At 53.8% G+C, this 16,830-nt stretch overlaps 2 protein-coding genes, 1 long non-coding RNA gene and 1 other non-coding gene across 7 annotated transcripts in view; 2 read left to right on the top strand and 2 right to left on the bottom strand.

Moving 5' to 3' along the window:
* The window catches only part of POLDIP3 (DNA polymerase delta interacting protein 3), a 23,637-nt gene extending 22,596 nt beyond the window's left edge, over nt 1-1,041 (bottom strand). The window contains exon 1 of one of the 3 annotated variants that reach the window (XM_004771195.3): nt 886-1,041. In XM_004771195.3, coding sequence (XP_004771252.1) covers nt 886-944 — 59 coding nt within the window. In that variant the 5' untranslated portion in view covers nt 945-1,041. Of the gene's footprint in view, nt 1-273; nt 411-885 lie in introns of those variants that run through there. The other 2 variants (XM_004771194.3, XM_013045131.2) reach the window with 2 other exon arrangements.
* LOC106003658 lies at nt 1,032-16,830 on the top strand. The gene is made up of 3 exons (XR_001176268.2): nt 1,032-2,075; nt 3,868-4,015; nt 16,206-16,830. It is a non-coding gene; the product is annotated as an uncharacterized LOC106003658 (long non-coding RNA).
* On the top strand, nt 1,326-1,475 carry LOC123393104. Its single transcript, XR_006607838.1, has one exon. It is a non-coding gene; the product is annotated as a U12 minor spliceosomal RNA (small nuclear RNA).
* The window catches only part of LOC101693176 (NADH-cytochrome b5 reductase 3), a 28,758-nt gene continuing 17,111 nt past the window's right edge, over nt 5,184-16,830 (bottom strand). For both annotated transcript variants that reach the window (XM_045083759.1, XM_004771193.3), the window contains exons 8-9: nt 13,169-13,268; nt 5,184-6,388 (exon numbers count right to left, since the gene is read on the bottom strand). In XM_045083759.1, coding sequence (XP_044939694.1) covers nt 6,216-6,388; nt 13,169-13,268 — 273 coding nt within the window. In that variant the 3' untranslated portion in view covers nt 5,184-6,215. The remainder of the gene's footprint in view (nt 6,389-13,168; nt 13,269-16,830) is intronic.

Raw genomic sequence — 16,830 nt, 5'->3', positions numbered from 1 at the left:
TTAAAGGTCCAGAGGAAATCTGGGGCACATCACCGCAAATCATCTCACTCAGATCCAGAAGAGTCTTCTCCGACCACGGGGAGCTACAACCATCAATGACCTCTAACCTCCACCCCCGCCCGTTTTGTTTTGTTTTGTTCGGCCCCAGCCTGAGGCCAACTCAGCCAGCTCCAAATCGGCACTCAGCCCCCACGCTCAGCACTTGGTGGCCTCGGGCAAGTCACTCTACTTTTCCTAGCCTCAAGCTCTCCGTCTGCAAAATGGGGAAGATACCAGTATCTGGCCGGTAGGGTTAGGAAAAGAGCAGCTGGAACAGGAGCTACGTGAAAGCGCCTGGAGAACTTGAAACGCCGCGCAAAGGAGGCGACTGTTGAGAGGCGGCGGCGGGGCGGGGAAGCGCACGCAGGGTCTGAAGTTAAGGTCTGGGTCCCAGCTTCGGCGGTAACACAGTCTGAGCAAGTCACTTCCCCGCTAAACTTCACTCGTCCTAACTCGAAGTCCGGCGGAGATCGGGGAGCAGCGGGACCCGAGCGCCTCAGTCTTCGCAGGGGGGAGGGCGGCGCTGGGGAGACCTTCTGGAGCCCTCCGCCCGGGGGCCAGCCCCTCCCCCCGCCCGGGCCGCTCCCACGAACGCGGAGCCCCGGCCTTGCCGCCGCCGCCGCCAGCGGCCTCGCTGTTCTCCCCCGAGCGACGGCGCTTCCAACCAGTGTGGACCGCCGAGCCGCCGGACCCGCGGCGGCGGCCGGGCAGGGCCAATGAGGAGCGCGGCTGCGGCAGGGGGCGGGCGCAGACGGCGCTCCGCGTCGCTCCCGGGCCGCTCCCTCCCCGCCCCGAGCCCCGCTAGGCTACTGGCCCTGAGCACCGGAGGGAGAAAAGGCCACTCACCGCCCCTTCGTCGCAGCCCCGCGCTTCCGGATGAGCTCGTCCAGGGAGATGTCCGCCATCTTGCACCGCCGAGCGACCCGCGAGCTGCTTAGACTCCCTCGGCCCTCGAGCCCGCCCCTTCGGCTGCTACGGAGCAAAGAGCTGCTTCCGGCGTACGGCGGAAGAACTCTCGCGACACCTCACACCGGGCAAAAACCGGAAGGGGCGGAGAACTTCCGTGAGCCTTTGCGACGCCAGCTGCTTATCTGCATACCGTAGTCGGAGACCCTACCGCTGTGGTTCTCCCCGGCGAACAAATAAAATTGAAAGGGACAGAAACAATGAACTAAATGAATAAGATAAACTGGAAAGGAGCTGGGTTCAACGGGCCACACTGAGGCTCACCGTAAGGCTAATGAGAATGGAATTCGTTACCCAGCGAGGAACACGTGTGTACCTTTATGCCTTAAACTTATGAGTAAGGAAAATAACGATTCGGGGTGACGCCCGAATCCTCACTGCTAATGTGAGACGAATTTTTGAGCGGGTAAAGGTTGCCCCTAAGGTGACCCGCCTACTTTGCGGGATGCCTGGGTGTCGCGATCTGCCCGTCCCTTTCTTGACATGGAAAAAGCAGAGAGTTGAGGGCGAGTAACTTGTAGTTTTATGGGGACTTTAGCGGCGCAAGGTGGTGCACAGTGCCGTCTTGTGCCAACACCCAGCACCCTTGATCTTTTCAACTTATTTTTTTTATTTTTATGTATTTTAAAGGTTTTGTTTGACAGAGAGAGATCACAAGTGGGCAGAGAGAGCGGAAGGGAAGCAGGCTCCCTGTATTTTATTTTTGATCAGACAAAATCCGTTTTCGCGCCGGGCTCATGCACCTTAGATTGGCCATTTCCCGCAGTTCTCTGAAACTTCTGCCTGGTGTCTGGCCAGCTGCTTATTTGCGGGGGCCCGCGGCACCCAGTAGGTGCTCACTTCGTGGCTCATGAGGTGAGACGTCCCGTCCCACGAGCGGCCCTCCTCGGCGGCAGCACTTTCCCGAGCGAATCGTCTCATCTCTCTGCGCTTCGGTCTTCCCGAGCTACACAGTGGGGCAAGGGACAGGTCGCTGCGAGGGTGAAACGGGCCGATCGTTAAAACCTTCCAGACGCAGAAGCCTTTTCCACGATGCAGAGCCAGGACCCCAGCGCCAAGCAGGGCACGAGGTAGGTGTTCCATACATGTTTGCTGCATCAATCGGTTAAAAAAAATATATATATATATACACACGCAACGTCTTTAGAACAACAAAGAGCATACACTGTCCTCTGTCGAGTTGTTACTATTAATTTCTAAGTGCACCGATGCCAGGGGCGTTCCTGTGCTGTTGTCAGAACACACATAAAACTCGCATCGGGGGGCGCCTGGGTGGCTCAGTGGGTTGAGGCCTCTGCTTTCGGCTCAGGTCATGATCTCAGGGTCCTGGGATCAAGCCCCGCATCGGGCTCTCTGCTCAGAAGGGAGCCTGCTTCCCTCTCTCTCTGCCTGCCTCTCTGCCTGCTTGTGATCTCTCTGTCAAATAAATAAATAAAATCTTTTAAAAAAACAATCGCATCGGGCGCTCTGTGGGCAAGAGCTGGTCAAGCCAGCGGGTCGGGGTTGGGCACCAGACGGAGGAAGGGAAGCCAGGTCCCACCTGCGCGGCGATCGGGTGCTGGCTGGCCCTCCTCTTCCCAGCTCTACCAGGGGACCGCTAATCCCTCCCTCCGCCCTCACTTTCTCCCTGGAAGTGAATGGGAGCGACGCGGGGACGAGGCCCGAGGAAGGGAGGCCGCGGCTCGGCCTCCGCAACCCTCCGCAACCCTCCCGGTGCAGACCGAGGAGCGCAGGTGCAGAGGAACGAGGGAGGGGGCGGAGGACCGCGGGATTTACGTTCCTGTCGCGCCTTAAGTGAACTGTAATTAAGTGACTGAAAGGTTATTTTTAAAGCCAGTTCACTAAGGTCGTTAACAGACATCAGCGGCCAGCTGAGTGGCCCTCCCCTGGACGCATGTCGGAGGGGGTAAAGTTTTGCAGGGCGGTGTCTGGTTATCCCAGGGACAGGGATCCGGAATCTGGTCAGGTGGAGGTTGGGGGACTGGGGGCAGGGGCCCTCCCAATGCCTGCGCCTGGGACATTCCAGGCCCGGGACGATCCAGGAGGAAAGAGACCCGTTACAGTTCTCCCAGGCGGGGCTTCGTTTCTCGGATGGACACGTGGGCCGTTTTGCCGGGCGTGAACATACATGGAATGGCCAGGAGCACGGCTGCGCCCTAGCTGAAGGGTCTGGGCCTGCTTTCTTTGGAAATAGACCAAGAATCGTGCCCCACTTGGGAAAACCACCTGCCTTTCACCAGAGACTGGGCGTCTGGCTGCATTTGGGGCTGAGGGTCCAGGGACTAGGCATCTGGGCAAATCTGTAGCCACCCGCCCCCCTTCTGGGGGATTTGGGGCAGTATTTACATCCTGCAAGGGGCATCATTTTATAAATTCCTTTGCTTTCCTGCTCTTTTATAATATAGTTGGAGTTTTGTGTTGACTTTTTGTTTAAAGATTTATTTATTTGAGAGAGAGAGAGAGAGAGAGCAGGGGGCGGGGCCGAGGGAGAGGAACCCAAGCAGACTGCCCTGAGCATGAAGCCACACTCGGGGCTCGATCTCACAACCCTGAGATCAGACCTGAACCAAAACCAAGAATCAGGGGCTTAACCAACTGTGCCACTCAGGCGCCCTGATTTTTAAATTCTCTGTGTAGGCTGGCGATGTTACCTGTGAATCCACTTCAGGATCCTAAAGAGGCGGTTATAAATATTATTTTAAAAGGATGTCAGGTCTGAAAGGGTGGAAGGTCATGAGACTAGGAGAGAGGGTAGGGACCAGGTCCAATCCCTGCCCTTCTAAGCTCAGGGACAGCTCCTTGTGCGCTTAGACAGGTGTGCATTCAAAGCCAGACACGCAAGCCTGTTTTGTCATCCTCTAGGAGGGGACCCAGATGAGGAGACCTAATGTGAGCCCAGTATTCTGCAGTCCTCAGCACACAGTAGGTGTGAAGGGATTCCCAGGCCAAGCCCTTTCCTGCCCAGTGAGGAGTCCCAGCCCTGCTCCGGGGGCCCAGGCCAGAATGGAAGGTAAGAGGAGAGGAGAAAGGGACTCCCTGGTCTGAGGCTCAGCTTCTTGCACACTTCCCCTTCCTCTTCTCTTCCCCAGTCCAGCCACGCTGGCCCTCTCGATGTTCCTGGAGATGCCCAGCAGGTCTCTGCCACAGGGCCTTTGCACTTGCTGGTCCCTCCCTCTAGAGCACATCTAGTGTGCTTCAGTTCCAGCCTCATTTCCACTGTCCCCTCAGCGACCTGCTTTCTGGGGAGTGAGCAGCAAGCCCTGGGGAAGGTAATGCCACAAGCTTGTTCCAAACACAAGGCGTCTGCACTTGCTGTTCCCCCCACTTTGAACACCTACCCCCGCAGGGCCAGCTTCCTTGTCTCTTTAAAAAGAGAGCAGTCCTCACTCCCACGCTGCCCTGTGGCCTGATTTCTGTCTTGGCATTTACCATCTCACAACACCGTCCAGCATCTGTCTTAAACCTTTCTCACGGGCACCCCAGGAGTAGGAGAGGGCGTGCGGGGGCAGCTGCAGCCGAGTCTCTGGCCTTTGGAACAGTGCATGAAGGAACAAGGAAGCTAGCGACCCCCTTGCAGCCTCCCACAGAGACCCCGATACCTGCCTTACCTGGGGACCCACCTCCAACCTGAAGGCCGTCCTCTCCAGCAGAAACGGAGGCCAGTGATTTCTCCCTGCTTTTCAGGGCTGGCCAGAGGGCAAAGCAATGGAGGCCATACAGAGTTGTACCACCCAGGGCTGGAGGGAGCTTTTCACACTGCTGAGACGATGCGCATGAGGCTGGGCCTGAGGGCGCTGGGCACAAAGGGAGGGTCTCAAGCTTGGACTCCCAGGGTCCGCACGCTGGAAACAGCCTAATGTCCAAGGGTAGGGGATTTGCTAAAAATAAATCATGATCCACCTGGGCTTATGGAGAATGCGTGAACCCAGGGAAAAGCCCATCTGATGAGGGGGGAAGCAGCAGGCCGCGATGGGCCATGTGATTTCATCAGAGCAACCGGCGTCGGCCTCTGGATGTCCAGTATTTTCTTCCTGTGCATAGTTTTCTGTACAGTCCAAACCATACAGGACAAACACCAACACACATTAGAAATAAGCGCCGGGCCCCTTCCTGTCTCCTCTCCCGCTGTCCCCCCAACAATGACACAAATCACAGAGCCTCAGGGAACTGCAGAAGGGTTAGTAGTAGCAAAGTTTTATTTTAACGTTTTTTTCTGCTCATAAATGATTCTGAAAAAGCCCATATGCAAGAGGCAACCCCACCCTTGTCTAAAGGCAACATCGAGGTCACTGAGAACGCTGCTCAGATGAGACCTCCCCTCTGCCAGGGTGCAGGCAGCAGGAGGCGTGGCTCTGGGACAGAGGAATAAATACACTTGTCTTAGCTCCACCATCAGCACTGGCGGCCCAGAGCCCGAGGCGGGCCACCAGACTGACAGCTGGGAACGCCCAGAGCTGCCTGAACGCTCGCTCTGGTGCTTTGGGGAAGATGCGGAGGCTTCCAGAGGGCGTGTGTGCCCACCAGAGGAGCCCTCCGCCAGGCCCCGCCTCCTACTCCATCCTGCGGGGGGGTGGGGGGGTGGGGGGACCAGCTCCCTGCTGGCTGGGGCCTGCCTGGGTCCTGGGGTAGAGGTGCAGACTCCCAACCCCACGCACGTCCCCTGCCCAGAGGACTTTTGGGTGTTACCTGTCATGTAGGGTCAGGTGCTGAGGCCTGGCCACGGCCCTGAGCAGGCAGTGAGGGGTGGCTGGTGAGGGTCCGGAGTAAGTGGCTGGGGCATCCCTGGCACCTGCCGCTCTGGGCTGCCTGTGCGTTTGGGTTTATTAGCAGACTGTGGTCTGCCCTGGGAGGGGTGGGCGGAGCATGGCGCTGGCGACTGGGCCTAGTAGTGTGTGGGTGGGTGAGGTGGAGGGAGGGGAGGGCCGGGCCGCCCAGCATCCCTGGTGAGAACCGAGGAGGGCCAGACGGGAGCCCGCCCCAGAAGGTGGCCAGCGGCGGCGCATGTGTAGGAAAACCCTGCTCCCAAAGGGGTCCCTGGGGGAGCTCAGCGGGATACCCAGCCCAGCACAGGCAGGCCAGGCCGAGCCCGGGGCCACAGCATGAGATGTGGGAGAAGGAAGTGATGTTACAGAACAGTGGCAGGAGGAGTGAGTGTGGACAGGGCACAGTGAGTACGCGGGGCAGGCGTGCAAGCAGCCAGGGCCCGGCCCTCAGAAGGCGAAGCAGCGCTCCTTGGGGTGGCCCACGCGGTCCAGGTTGGGCAGGCAGGCATACTGGATCATGGGCGGGGGGCCGCACATCAGTATCAGCGGCTCCTCCTCCGGGGGAGGAAGGTGGTCCCGGATCATCTCTTCATTTACGAAGCCCTGGCTGTAGTCCCAGGCTGCGGGCAGAAGACCAGGTGAGTCCCAGTGTGGCCGTGTGACTGACCCATGACTGCCCACCTGCCCCAAGTCCCCTCCCCGTGACCGTCAGTCTCGTGTGCTATGAATTTCTTCCTTCTTTCAACAAACACTGAAGAATGAAGAGGCTGATCCAGAGCGAATGCTCGTGCTGGGCCCCCCCGCCCCAGCCTGGTCCCCCAGAACAAAACAGCCAGTGAACAATGAACAAAATGGCAACAAGTGCATGTGTGTCACTATCTACTTTAACTGTAAATGGGCTAAATTCTCCAATCAAAAGTGGCAGAGTGCAGAAGAAACAAGACCTGTCTATACAGACACAAAGACAGACACATAAATCAATGGAACACAACAGAAAGCCCAGAAATAGACACAAGGTTATATGGTCAGTGAACCTTCACCAAAGGTGGCAAGAATATCCAATGGGGAAAAGGACAGTGTCTTCCACCAATGGTGTTGGGAAAACCAGACAGCTACATGCAAAAGGATGAAGCCAGACCATTTCTGTTCAACACACACACACACACACACACACACACCCTTAAAATGGGTTAAGGATCTAAATGTAAGACCTGAAACCATAAAAACCCTAAAAAGAACATAGGCAGTAATTTCTCTGACATCAGCCACAGCAACACTTTTCTAGACAGGGGACCTGAGGCACGGGAAATTAAAGCAAAAATAAACTATTGGGACTACATCAAAATGGAAGTCTCCTGCGCAGCAAAGGAAACAGCCAACCAAACGAAAAGACAGCCTACAGAATGGGAGCAGATACTTGCAAATGACCTATCTGACAGAGGGTTAGTATCCAAAATATATAAAGAACTGATACAACTCAACATCCAAAACCAAACAATCCAATTAAAAAATAGGCAGGAGACATGAACAGACATATCTCCAGAGACATCCAGATGGCCAACAGACACGTGAAAAGATGCCCCACATCACTCCTCATCGGGGACATGCAAATCAGAACTGCAATGAGATGCGACCTCACACCTGTCACAAACGCTAAAATCAAAAACGAGGAAACGAGGCATCGGGAGGACGCGGAGACAAAGGGACCGTCGCCGCTGCGCGTGGGAAGGCACACGGGGCGGCCACTGGAAAACAGTATGGAGCTGCCTCAAAAAATTAAAAAATGAGCCAAGAATCACGCAACTGGTTATTTACCCAGAGAATACGAAAACCCTCATTCAAAGGGAGACACGCAGCCTGGTGTTTATAGCCACATTATTTACAAAGCCAAATTCTGGAAGCAGCCCAGGTGTCCATCCGCTGAATGAGTCAAGACGACCTGGTACGTGCATACAATGGAATGTGGGCCGTAAGACCCAGGAGATCTTGCGACGAGGAAGGATCTAGAGAATTTGCTAAGTGAAGTCAGTGAGAGAAAGACCAATGGCGGATGATGTGGCTCACACATGGAACTCCAGAACAAAACAAACAGAAAAACAAAAACAAAAACAAAAACAAAAAACAAAAAAAAACCCCAGCAACAGACAAACCAGAAAAGGGACTGAGGAGAAGGAAGAGGCGTTTATCAGAGGGAGTGGGTGGGGGATGGGCCAGCAGCAGGTGCTGGATCCATGAGCAGAAGTTCCCTCGGGACCTGCGGAGTCGCTTCCCCGCGCACCTGCAAGCGACCCGGGGAGACGCGGCACTGGGATGCGAGGAAAACCAGACCCATCGGCCGCGCTTTAGGTGTTGTAAGGCCACACACAGACGGAGAGTGAAGGGCCGGGAAAACACCCTGTGCACACGGAAAGGCGAAGAATGCTGGAGGAAGAGACCGAGCCGACAAGGACAGGCCACCGGTCAGCGCCGGTGCACACGCGGAAGGGCGCGGTTACGCGAGGCGAACGCTAATAGGTCTAAAGGGAGAAACAGCAACACAGTAATGGTAAGGGATTTTTTTCTTTTTTAGATTTTTATTTATTTATTTGACAGACAGAGATGGCAAGTAGGCAGAGAGGCAGGCAGAGAGAGCGGGGAAGCAGGCTCCCCGCTGAGCAGAGAGCCCGATGCGGGGCTCGATCCTAGGACCCTGAGACCATGACCTGAGCTGAAGGCAGAGGCTTAACCCACTGAGCCACCCAGGCGCCCAGTAAGGGATTTTTTTAAAAAGATTTTATTTATTTATTTGACAGAGATCACAAGTAGGCAGAGAGGCAGGCAGAGAGAGAGAGGAGGCAGCAGGCTCCCCACGGAGCAGAGAGCCTGATGCGGGACTCGATCCCAGGACCCTGAGATCATGACCTGAGCTGAAGGCAGAGGCTTAACCCACTGAGCCACCCAGGCGCCCCAATAATAAGGGATTTTAAAAAAATATTATTTAGGGCGCCTGGGTGGCTCAGTGGGTTAAGCCGCTGCCTTTGGCTCAGGTCATGATCTCAGGGTCCTGGGATCGAGTCCCGCATCGGGCTCTCTGCTCGGCAGGGAGTCCGCTTCCTCCTCTCTCTCTCTCTGCCTGCCTCTCTGACTACTTGTGATCTCTGTCTGTCAAATAAAAAATAAAATCTTTAAAAAAAAAATATTATTTATTTACTTATATATCTGAGAGAGAGAGTGAGTGAGCAGGAGGGAGAGGGAGAGAGAATCTGAAGCAGACTCTGTCCTGAGCACAGAGCCTGATGTGGGGCTCGATCCCACAACTGCAAGAGACCACAAGATCATGACCTGAGCTGAAATCTAGAGTTGGACGCTTAACTGACTGAGCTGGGCTAAAATCCCCAATAGCAAGGGATTTTAATACCCCGCTTTTATCAATGGATAGATCACCCAGACAGAAAATCAATAAGGAAACACTGACCTTAAAGAACATGTCAGACCAGATGGACCTAAGACACTTCTAGGACATTCCATCCAAAAGCACACATATATCCTGCTTGTGTGCGCACCTCCCGGCAGTCAGAAGCCGTCAGCAAGGAGACAGGAAACAAGTGTCGACGAGGATGTGGAGGACAACGAACCCTCACACACTGTGGGTTTGGGGAGGCAAACCCGTGCAGCTGCTGCAGAAAGCACTGCAGAGGGTCCCTCAAAAAATTAAAACTAAAGGGGTGCCTGGGTGGCTCAGTGGGTTGGGCCGCTGCCTTCGGCTCGGGTCACGATCTCAGGGTCCTGGGATCGAGTCCCGCATCGGGCTCTCTGCTCGGCAGGGAGCCTGCTTCCTCCTCTCTCTCCACCTGCCTCTGTCTACTTGTGATCTCTGTCTGTGAAATAAATAAATAAAATCTTTAAAAAAAAAATTAAAACTAAAATCACCATAGGATCCAGCAGTTCCACTTCTGGATATTTATCTGAAGAAAATGAAAACTAACTCAGACATCTGCACCCCAGCTTCCCTGCAGCACTCTTTACGGCACCCAAGATACGGAGGCAGCCGAAATGTCCATCAATGGATACAGGGGTAAAGAAAGTGTGTTATAAATACTGTGAGCGGGGTGCCTGGGTGGCTCAGTGGGTTAAAGCCTCTACCTTCGGCTCGGGTCATGATCCCAGGGTCCCGGGATCGAGCCCCGCGTCGGGCTCTCTGCTCAACGGGGAGCCTGCTTCCTCCTCTCTCTGCCTGCTGCTCTGCCTACTTGTGATCTCTGTCTGTCAAATGAATAAATAAAATCTATAAATAACTAAATAAATACATACTGTCAGGGGCAGGAAATCCTGTCCCTGCAAAGGGCCTTTGAGCTGGGCTAAGAACCAAGTGGACAGGAGAGAGATTAACAGGAGAAAATCGAATTTAACAGCATATACACAGGGAATCCACACAGACACGGACAGTCCAAAGGCAGGTACAATGAGGTTCACATGTCATCGTGAGCGAAGGAGATGGGGTAAGGGTCTGGGATTTCGGAGGGAAGGAATGCATTTCACAGGGTGAGAAGAGCAGATGTCCAGTGATCCCATGTCTGTGGTACCAGGCGGGTCACTCAGATAAAATCTACCTCCATTAACAGCCCTTATTCTGGGAAGGACCCCCAATTTAGATTCTTCTGTACAGTTATGGAAAGGATAAAAGTTTCTCTCGAGACCAGCAGGGTCTCAAGTGCCTTCGGCTCAAAATAATCCACATGCCTAAGTGACACATTTGGGGGGGAGGCTGTCCTGAAGCCCTTCCATATGATGGAATATTACTCAGCCATAGAAAAGAATAACAACTTGCTGTTTGTGGTGACACTGATGATTTCGGGGGCATTATGCTGAGAGAAATGAGTCCGACAGAAAGACAAAATACTGTATGATTTCACTTATATGAGGACTCTTTTAAAAACAAAAACAAAATAAAAATAATTAATAAAAACAAAAATAAAGGGGAGCCTAGGTGACTCAGTCTTTAATCATCTGCCTTCAGCTCAGGTCATGATCCCAGGGTCCTGGGATCGAGCTCCGGATCGGGCTCTCTGCTCAGAAGGAAGCCTGTTTCCCCCTCTCCCACTCCCCCTGCTTGTGTTCCCTCTCTTGGTGTGTCTCCCTTTGTCAAAAACAAAAATCTAAAAAAATAAAAACAAAGACAAAGAAAAAAAAACACCAAAAGCAAGAAACCCCAAGCTCACAGATACAGAGAACAGATTTTGCTGGCTGCCAGAGGCAGGGGTAGGGGAAGAAAGAATCAGGTGGAGGAGGTTTAAGTCTGTTTTTAAGAACTTGCATGGGATGAAGTTCTACTTGCTAAGTGTATAAAATGTGCAGGTATAGAAGCTAGCTCAATTTTACCACGATTTTTTTAATAGTATATTTTTCTTTATATGCATGCTGAAGGTGGCTTCGTGGGGAAACACAAAACACAGGTCAGCTGTATTTGCCACGTGAGCTCGCCCCACTCCCTGTTCCTTCATGTCCACGCCAGCCCAGCCCGCCGGCCACTGTGCCCTCTCTCAGCACCCAGAACTGTGATACCTAACGCCGTAGCCATACCTCAGCTCCTCTTGAGCGGTGGGTCACGGTAGTAATAAACGGTAACTCGACTGCCCACCTGCTAACGGGTTACTGTTCCAATGGCCCCCAGCAGGGGGCACTCAAGGGGTGGCACTGCCATGCGTCACCACCAGGGGTCAGCATTGGCCCCCTCCTCCGTGACCAGGAGTGCTAAGCCTAGCCTACCCCAGGAGGAGCAGGGAGGAAACATCCCACCCTTGATAGGAGAGAAACACGTTCCTTTTTTAGGAAAAGAAGCAACTCCAAGACCAGGTGCCCCGGCCAGACGTCCCTGCCTGACCCTACAGCTGACCGGTGAACAGCAGGGGCGGGAAACAGACACACACACACACACACACACACACACACTCCCCTGCACGGTCCACACACATATGCACTTTTGGCCATTAGTGCGGTACCATCGATAGATTTTCCTTATGATTTTCTTGTTAACATTTGCTTCTCTCTATGCCAGCGTACCGTAAGAACACGCGTACCTAACAAGATCGGCGTTAACTGGCGATTTGTAAGGCTGCTATGGGTGGTTACATTTTTGCAGAGTCAAAGTTCCATATGGAATTTCGACGGCACATGGGGGTCAGTGCCCCGAATTCTGGTGTTGCCCAAGGGCAACAGTACTTTGTCGGTCTCACTAACCAGCTGCTACTTGGCTCTGTAACTTGGCTAATAAATCTGTTTCCTGGCTGCCTAGCCCTCCCCTGCTAGAACATCAGCTCACAGGCCAAGCCCGCTTCAGGAACAGAGCGGACAAGGAGCCTGGTTCCGATGGGTGGGTCCAGGCTGGCCGGCCAGCAACCGATCTGGGAGCACTGCTGCCAGGTCCTCAATCCATCCACGCCTCCGCCTAGCTCTTGGCCAGGAGGCCCGGGACCCGGCTTGATTACCCCAGGAGGGCTCCTCTCTCCCAAGATGGACCCAGATGACCCAGCTCAAGAGATGGGCACCTGCCCCTAGAGCCCACCTGCTTGGTTCTGGGTGAAGCAGAGGTGGGACAGTCCCCACACCACAGTTGAGCCCGGCGAACCGTGGGCCCCAGGGGAAGGGGGAGGCAAAGCAAGGGCAGGGTGGCCGATCCCACACTGGGGCACCATGAGGAGGCTACAAAAATGTCCAGTTTCCAACATCTAGAAGTTTCCAGTGCAGATGCAGGTCCTTGCTTCTCTTGAAAAGTAGAAGGACCTGACCTACAGGGCTGCAGTCACAGTACTCCCTACAGTGTCCCAACCCTGGAGCCAAATACCACCAGCGTCACAGACCAAGAAGCCTGAGATACTACTCTTCTCCCAGCAACGAAATTGAGGTATTTCCTGTACCCACATCTCTACCCACAGCCAGAGAATGAAGCAGAACTTAACTTCCAGGGGCAGCCTTGTTTTGGGTTTCGTAGGCAGCTACGCGACTTTGGCATCCCGGAGGGGCAGGAGGAGGGTCACTGTACACCGGCCCGGCCCAGACCACCCCCCGCCCCAGGGCCTGGGGAGAAAATGGTGACATGCCTTACAGGGTACAGACGTCACAGCAGGAGCAGTTGCCCCTACCCACTGCAGTAACCCTGCTGACCTGCCCCAGAGTAAGCCCCCCACCAAGGGCAGAGGCCTCAGGCTCTGGGGGAGGATGTGAGCTCAAGCCCCACTGCCGGTGATTTCTAGCTGGGTGCCGTGGGACACTTACTTGCCCTCTCTGATCCGTCCCTCATCTGTGAGATGCGGTCACACCACCTCCCTCTCACCAAGCCACCCTGAGCACCACCGGAGACCAGATGAATCGAAGGCCCGGCACCCCCCACCCAGCCCAGCCCACCCAGGGCTTCCGTCGCTCACCTTCAGGGGCTTTGTCCACAGTGTACCAGAGCTTGAAGCGAGCAGAATGTTCGTTCCTCAGTTCCTCTAGCTCCGGCCGCAGCAGGATGTCCTTCTCAGTCTGGGGGTGGGGGGAACGGGGCCCGGAGGTTAGGGAGGACTGCCTCTGAGACACTTGTCACCGGATGGCTCACCATCCCGCCCACCGTGGGCCACACGCGTGGGAAAGCTTGCAGGACGGCAGCCTGGCGGAGCCGACCCAGACTCCCCAAAATGCGCGCCCCGTTCTCCTCATCTCGCCCGACCACCTAGACGCTGCAGACTATGTTCATTCCAGATGTTTCCTACCGCTGTGGGGACATGTGCCCTGATATAACAGGGAGTGGAGGAAGCAAACAGCTGAACACAGGTGCGGTCAAATACAGAACAGGGAAGGACCGGGAGGAAACAAGCCAAAACCTGCACCACGACTCTCTCACTTAAAATAGCGGTGACGGGTCCCTCATCCTTTGGATAAGTCTCCTTATGTTCTGGTGTCTCAGGCTGCACAGCCTTAAATCGGGAAATGCAGACCACTATTCCCCAAATCACACCTGCTCCTTCCACAGCCTCGCCCACACTGTGGCCTACAGCACCCCACTCTCTGCTCCCACTGGCTTCGTCCAGTTGGTGCCATGTGGCCCTGTCCTTCAACCTGGTGTCACCTCCTCCAGGAAGCCTTCCTGGACTCCCCAGGGGCATCAGCAACCTACTCCTCACACAGCCCCTCTGATCACAGGCTTCTCTGCCTCGTGCATCTCAAGGTCACTCCCAGACAGACGGGGCTCCTCAGGGCCGGGGGGGGGGGTCGGCCTGACTGACCTCAAGGCACTGTTATACACTGGGCGCCAAAGGGCTCTGTCCACTCACGAACCACTCCTGAGGCCCTGGGCTGGAGCAGAAGGGCCTTCCCCAGGGAGGCAGACCACGGGAGATCCGGGGAAGCATCTTCTCCGCCCCACACGACCAACAGCACCGTGAAGTGCTCAGCAAAAGGGACTACTGGGGGCGCCGATCACAGCAGGGACCGGGCAGGAAAGGACAGATAATTTGAAGCCACAGCAATTAGTACTGCCTGAGCCTGAGGCTGCATGGAGGGGGTCTTGCTGACAGGTAGGACCAACCCAGCTTAAGGTACACCTGTACATTGAGTACCGTGGTCCTCAGTGTTCCCCTCCAAGAAATGGGCTGTAGGCAGAAGGCACGAGCCTCTGCGGGTCCCAGGGAGGAGGATATTGACTGTTTTTTCCATTTCTTTTCTCTTCTTATTTTTTTCCTTTTTATTTATTTATTTATATTTAATTTAATTTAAATTTTTCTACGGCCAGTGTGAAGCCCAATGCCGGGCTCACAACCCCAAGATCAAGACCTGAGCTGAAATCAAGAGTCAGACTCTTCATCGACTGAACCACCCAGGCGCCCCTCGTTTCTCCCGTTTCTCAGGGGGACAGTGGGGCCCTCCTGCCCTGATCGAGTGAGGACAGGGCCAGGGCTCAGGCTGGACAAGCTCTGCGTAAAGAATGCCAATATATGGAGGTAAAGAAAAATCCTGGGACGGCCTTCGGAGATAACGAATGCTGGGATCTTCTGTGTATCTTTTAGACTTCGCTTTCTAATAAGCACCTATACTTTCTTTTTAACAAAAATGGGATCAGAGCACGCATGCCGCCTTGCCGCCTGCTCTTCTAAGGTCCGAACACTCTGCAGACCCACCACGTGGCATCAGCCTCTGAGCGCCCGCGCCTCCTTTCCCGGCGGCCCAGCCCCCACTGGACAAAGGGACTGCCGGTTCCCCGCCGAAGGGCATTTAATCATCTGGAACACCCTCCTTCATAAACAACGTCTCTCTGCCCATCCTCCCTGCCCTACCCATTCCTTAGATACATCTTGGAAAGTGGAGTTTGGGCAGAAAACTCCACGTGGGTAAGGCACTGGAACACGCAGGCTTCAGCAACGCACACAGCAGCAGGGCGCCCAGGCCTGACCCTCCGCCCATGCCTTCGCCGGCTCCGGGTAATAACCATTTAATATTGGCCAGCCGGATGGATGGGAAGTAGCCCTCATGTTTTATTTATCTACACATTTATTTTATTTATTTATTTTTAAAAATATATTTTTTTAAAGATTTTATTTATTTATTTGACAGAGAGAGATCACAAGTAGGCAGAGAGGCAGACAGAGAGGAAGGGAAGCAGGCTTCTGGCTGAGCAGAGAGCCCCATGTGGGGCCTGATCCCAGGACCCCAGGATCACGACCGGAGCCGAAGAAAGAGGCTTTAACCCACTGAGCCACCCAGGCGCCCCACTACACATTTATTTTAAAGTTTATTCATTCATTCATTTTTTTAAGTAATCTGCACGCCCAATGTGGACCTCGAACCCATGACCCCAACATCAAGAGTCCCGTGCTCTCCAAAGGAGCCAGCCAGGCACCTGTATTTTCTATTATTTAAAAAAAAAGATAAGGGGTGCCTGGGTGCCTCAGTCGTTACGACCCTGCCTTCGGCTCAGGTCATGATCCCAGGGTCCTGGGATCCAGTACCGCATTGGGCTCCCTGCTCAGTGGTTAGCCTGCCTCTCCCTCTCTCACTCCTCCCGCTTGTGTTCCCTCTGTCACTGTGTCTCTCCTTGTCAAATGAATAAGTAAAATCTTTAAAATAAATAAATAAATTTTAAAAAAATTAAAAGATATGATTGTCACTGGCTCTAGTTGTATCTTATTAGTCTGAAAAGACTCCGTACGGTGATGCAGTGTGGACCTTCCCCAGCGGTTCACCGATCTTACTCATAATGGGCTTTTCTCGCTTGTAAGCAGCTGGGCTCTCCCTTCGCGTCTCTCTCTCTTAGACGGCCCGTCCCCATTCATTCCCTCAATACCCGTAAAAATGCTCACCCAGCACCCCTGAAGCTTCACTTTTCTACGTGTACATTCCTTAACTTAAACCTTAAAGCAGGGATCTACTCCGCATTTCCCAAATTCATAGCAACTAACCCCAAATTCCTTTCATCTCTCCCCTCAGGTCTGAAATGCCACTCGTGCCACCTGTGAAGTCTTGCATGTACTGAGGCCTATTTCTAGGCCAGTGCTGTTCAGTGGAACTTCCTGCAGTGACGGGGATGGGAATGTTCTAGATCTGTTATCCCACACAGTAACCACAAGCCACAGAACCCATGAAACGTGGCTATGAAGATCAGGAAAGCGAGTTGTAAATTTTAGTTAATCCTCATTAACTTAAATGTAAATACCTACATGTTCTAGCATGTTCCAGCACGGTCCAGACTCTCCATATGTTACCAGAAATGCTTTAGGTCCAGTAAGCCTGGCTGTCACGTGGGGGTCGGAACCACGGTTCCCGGTATTGATGCTTTACTAAGCCCCATCCAGTGAGCTGGATTCTTCCTTCTTTCTTTTCAAAACTTTCTCTGCTGTGCACAGACACTTTGTCCTCACATAATACTAACAACTTCTTTGCTTTTTGGTACTCTCCTGCAATCACGGACACACACTGCAACTTCCAAAGGCTATGTGACTTCCCACATCACCCCAACCCAGTGCAAACACAGGTATGGAATCTAGCAGCTTCTAGTACGCCAAACATTAGAAAGGTTTGCAAACATGTAAAATGGGACAGAATTTTCTAAAAT

The sequence above is a fragment of the Mustela putorius genome, unplaced genomic scaffold (genome assembly GCF_011764305.1).
Source record: "Mustela putorius furo isolate JIRA1106 unplaced genomic scaffold, ASM1176430v1.1 tig00000738_pilon_pilon_pilon, whole genome shotgun sequence".
Lineage (NCBI taxonomy): Eukaryota > Metazoa > Chordata > Mammalia > Carnivora > Mustelidae > Mustela > Mustela putorius.
The sequence above is the reverse complement of the archived record's forward strand: the minus strand, read 5'-3'. Positions and strand labels throughout refer to the sequence as shown.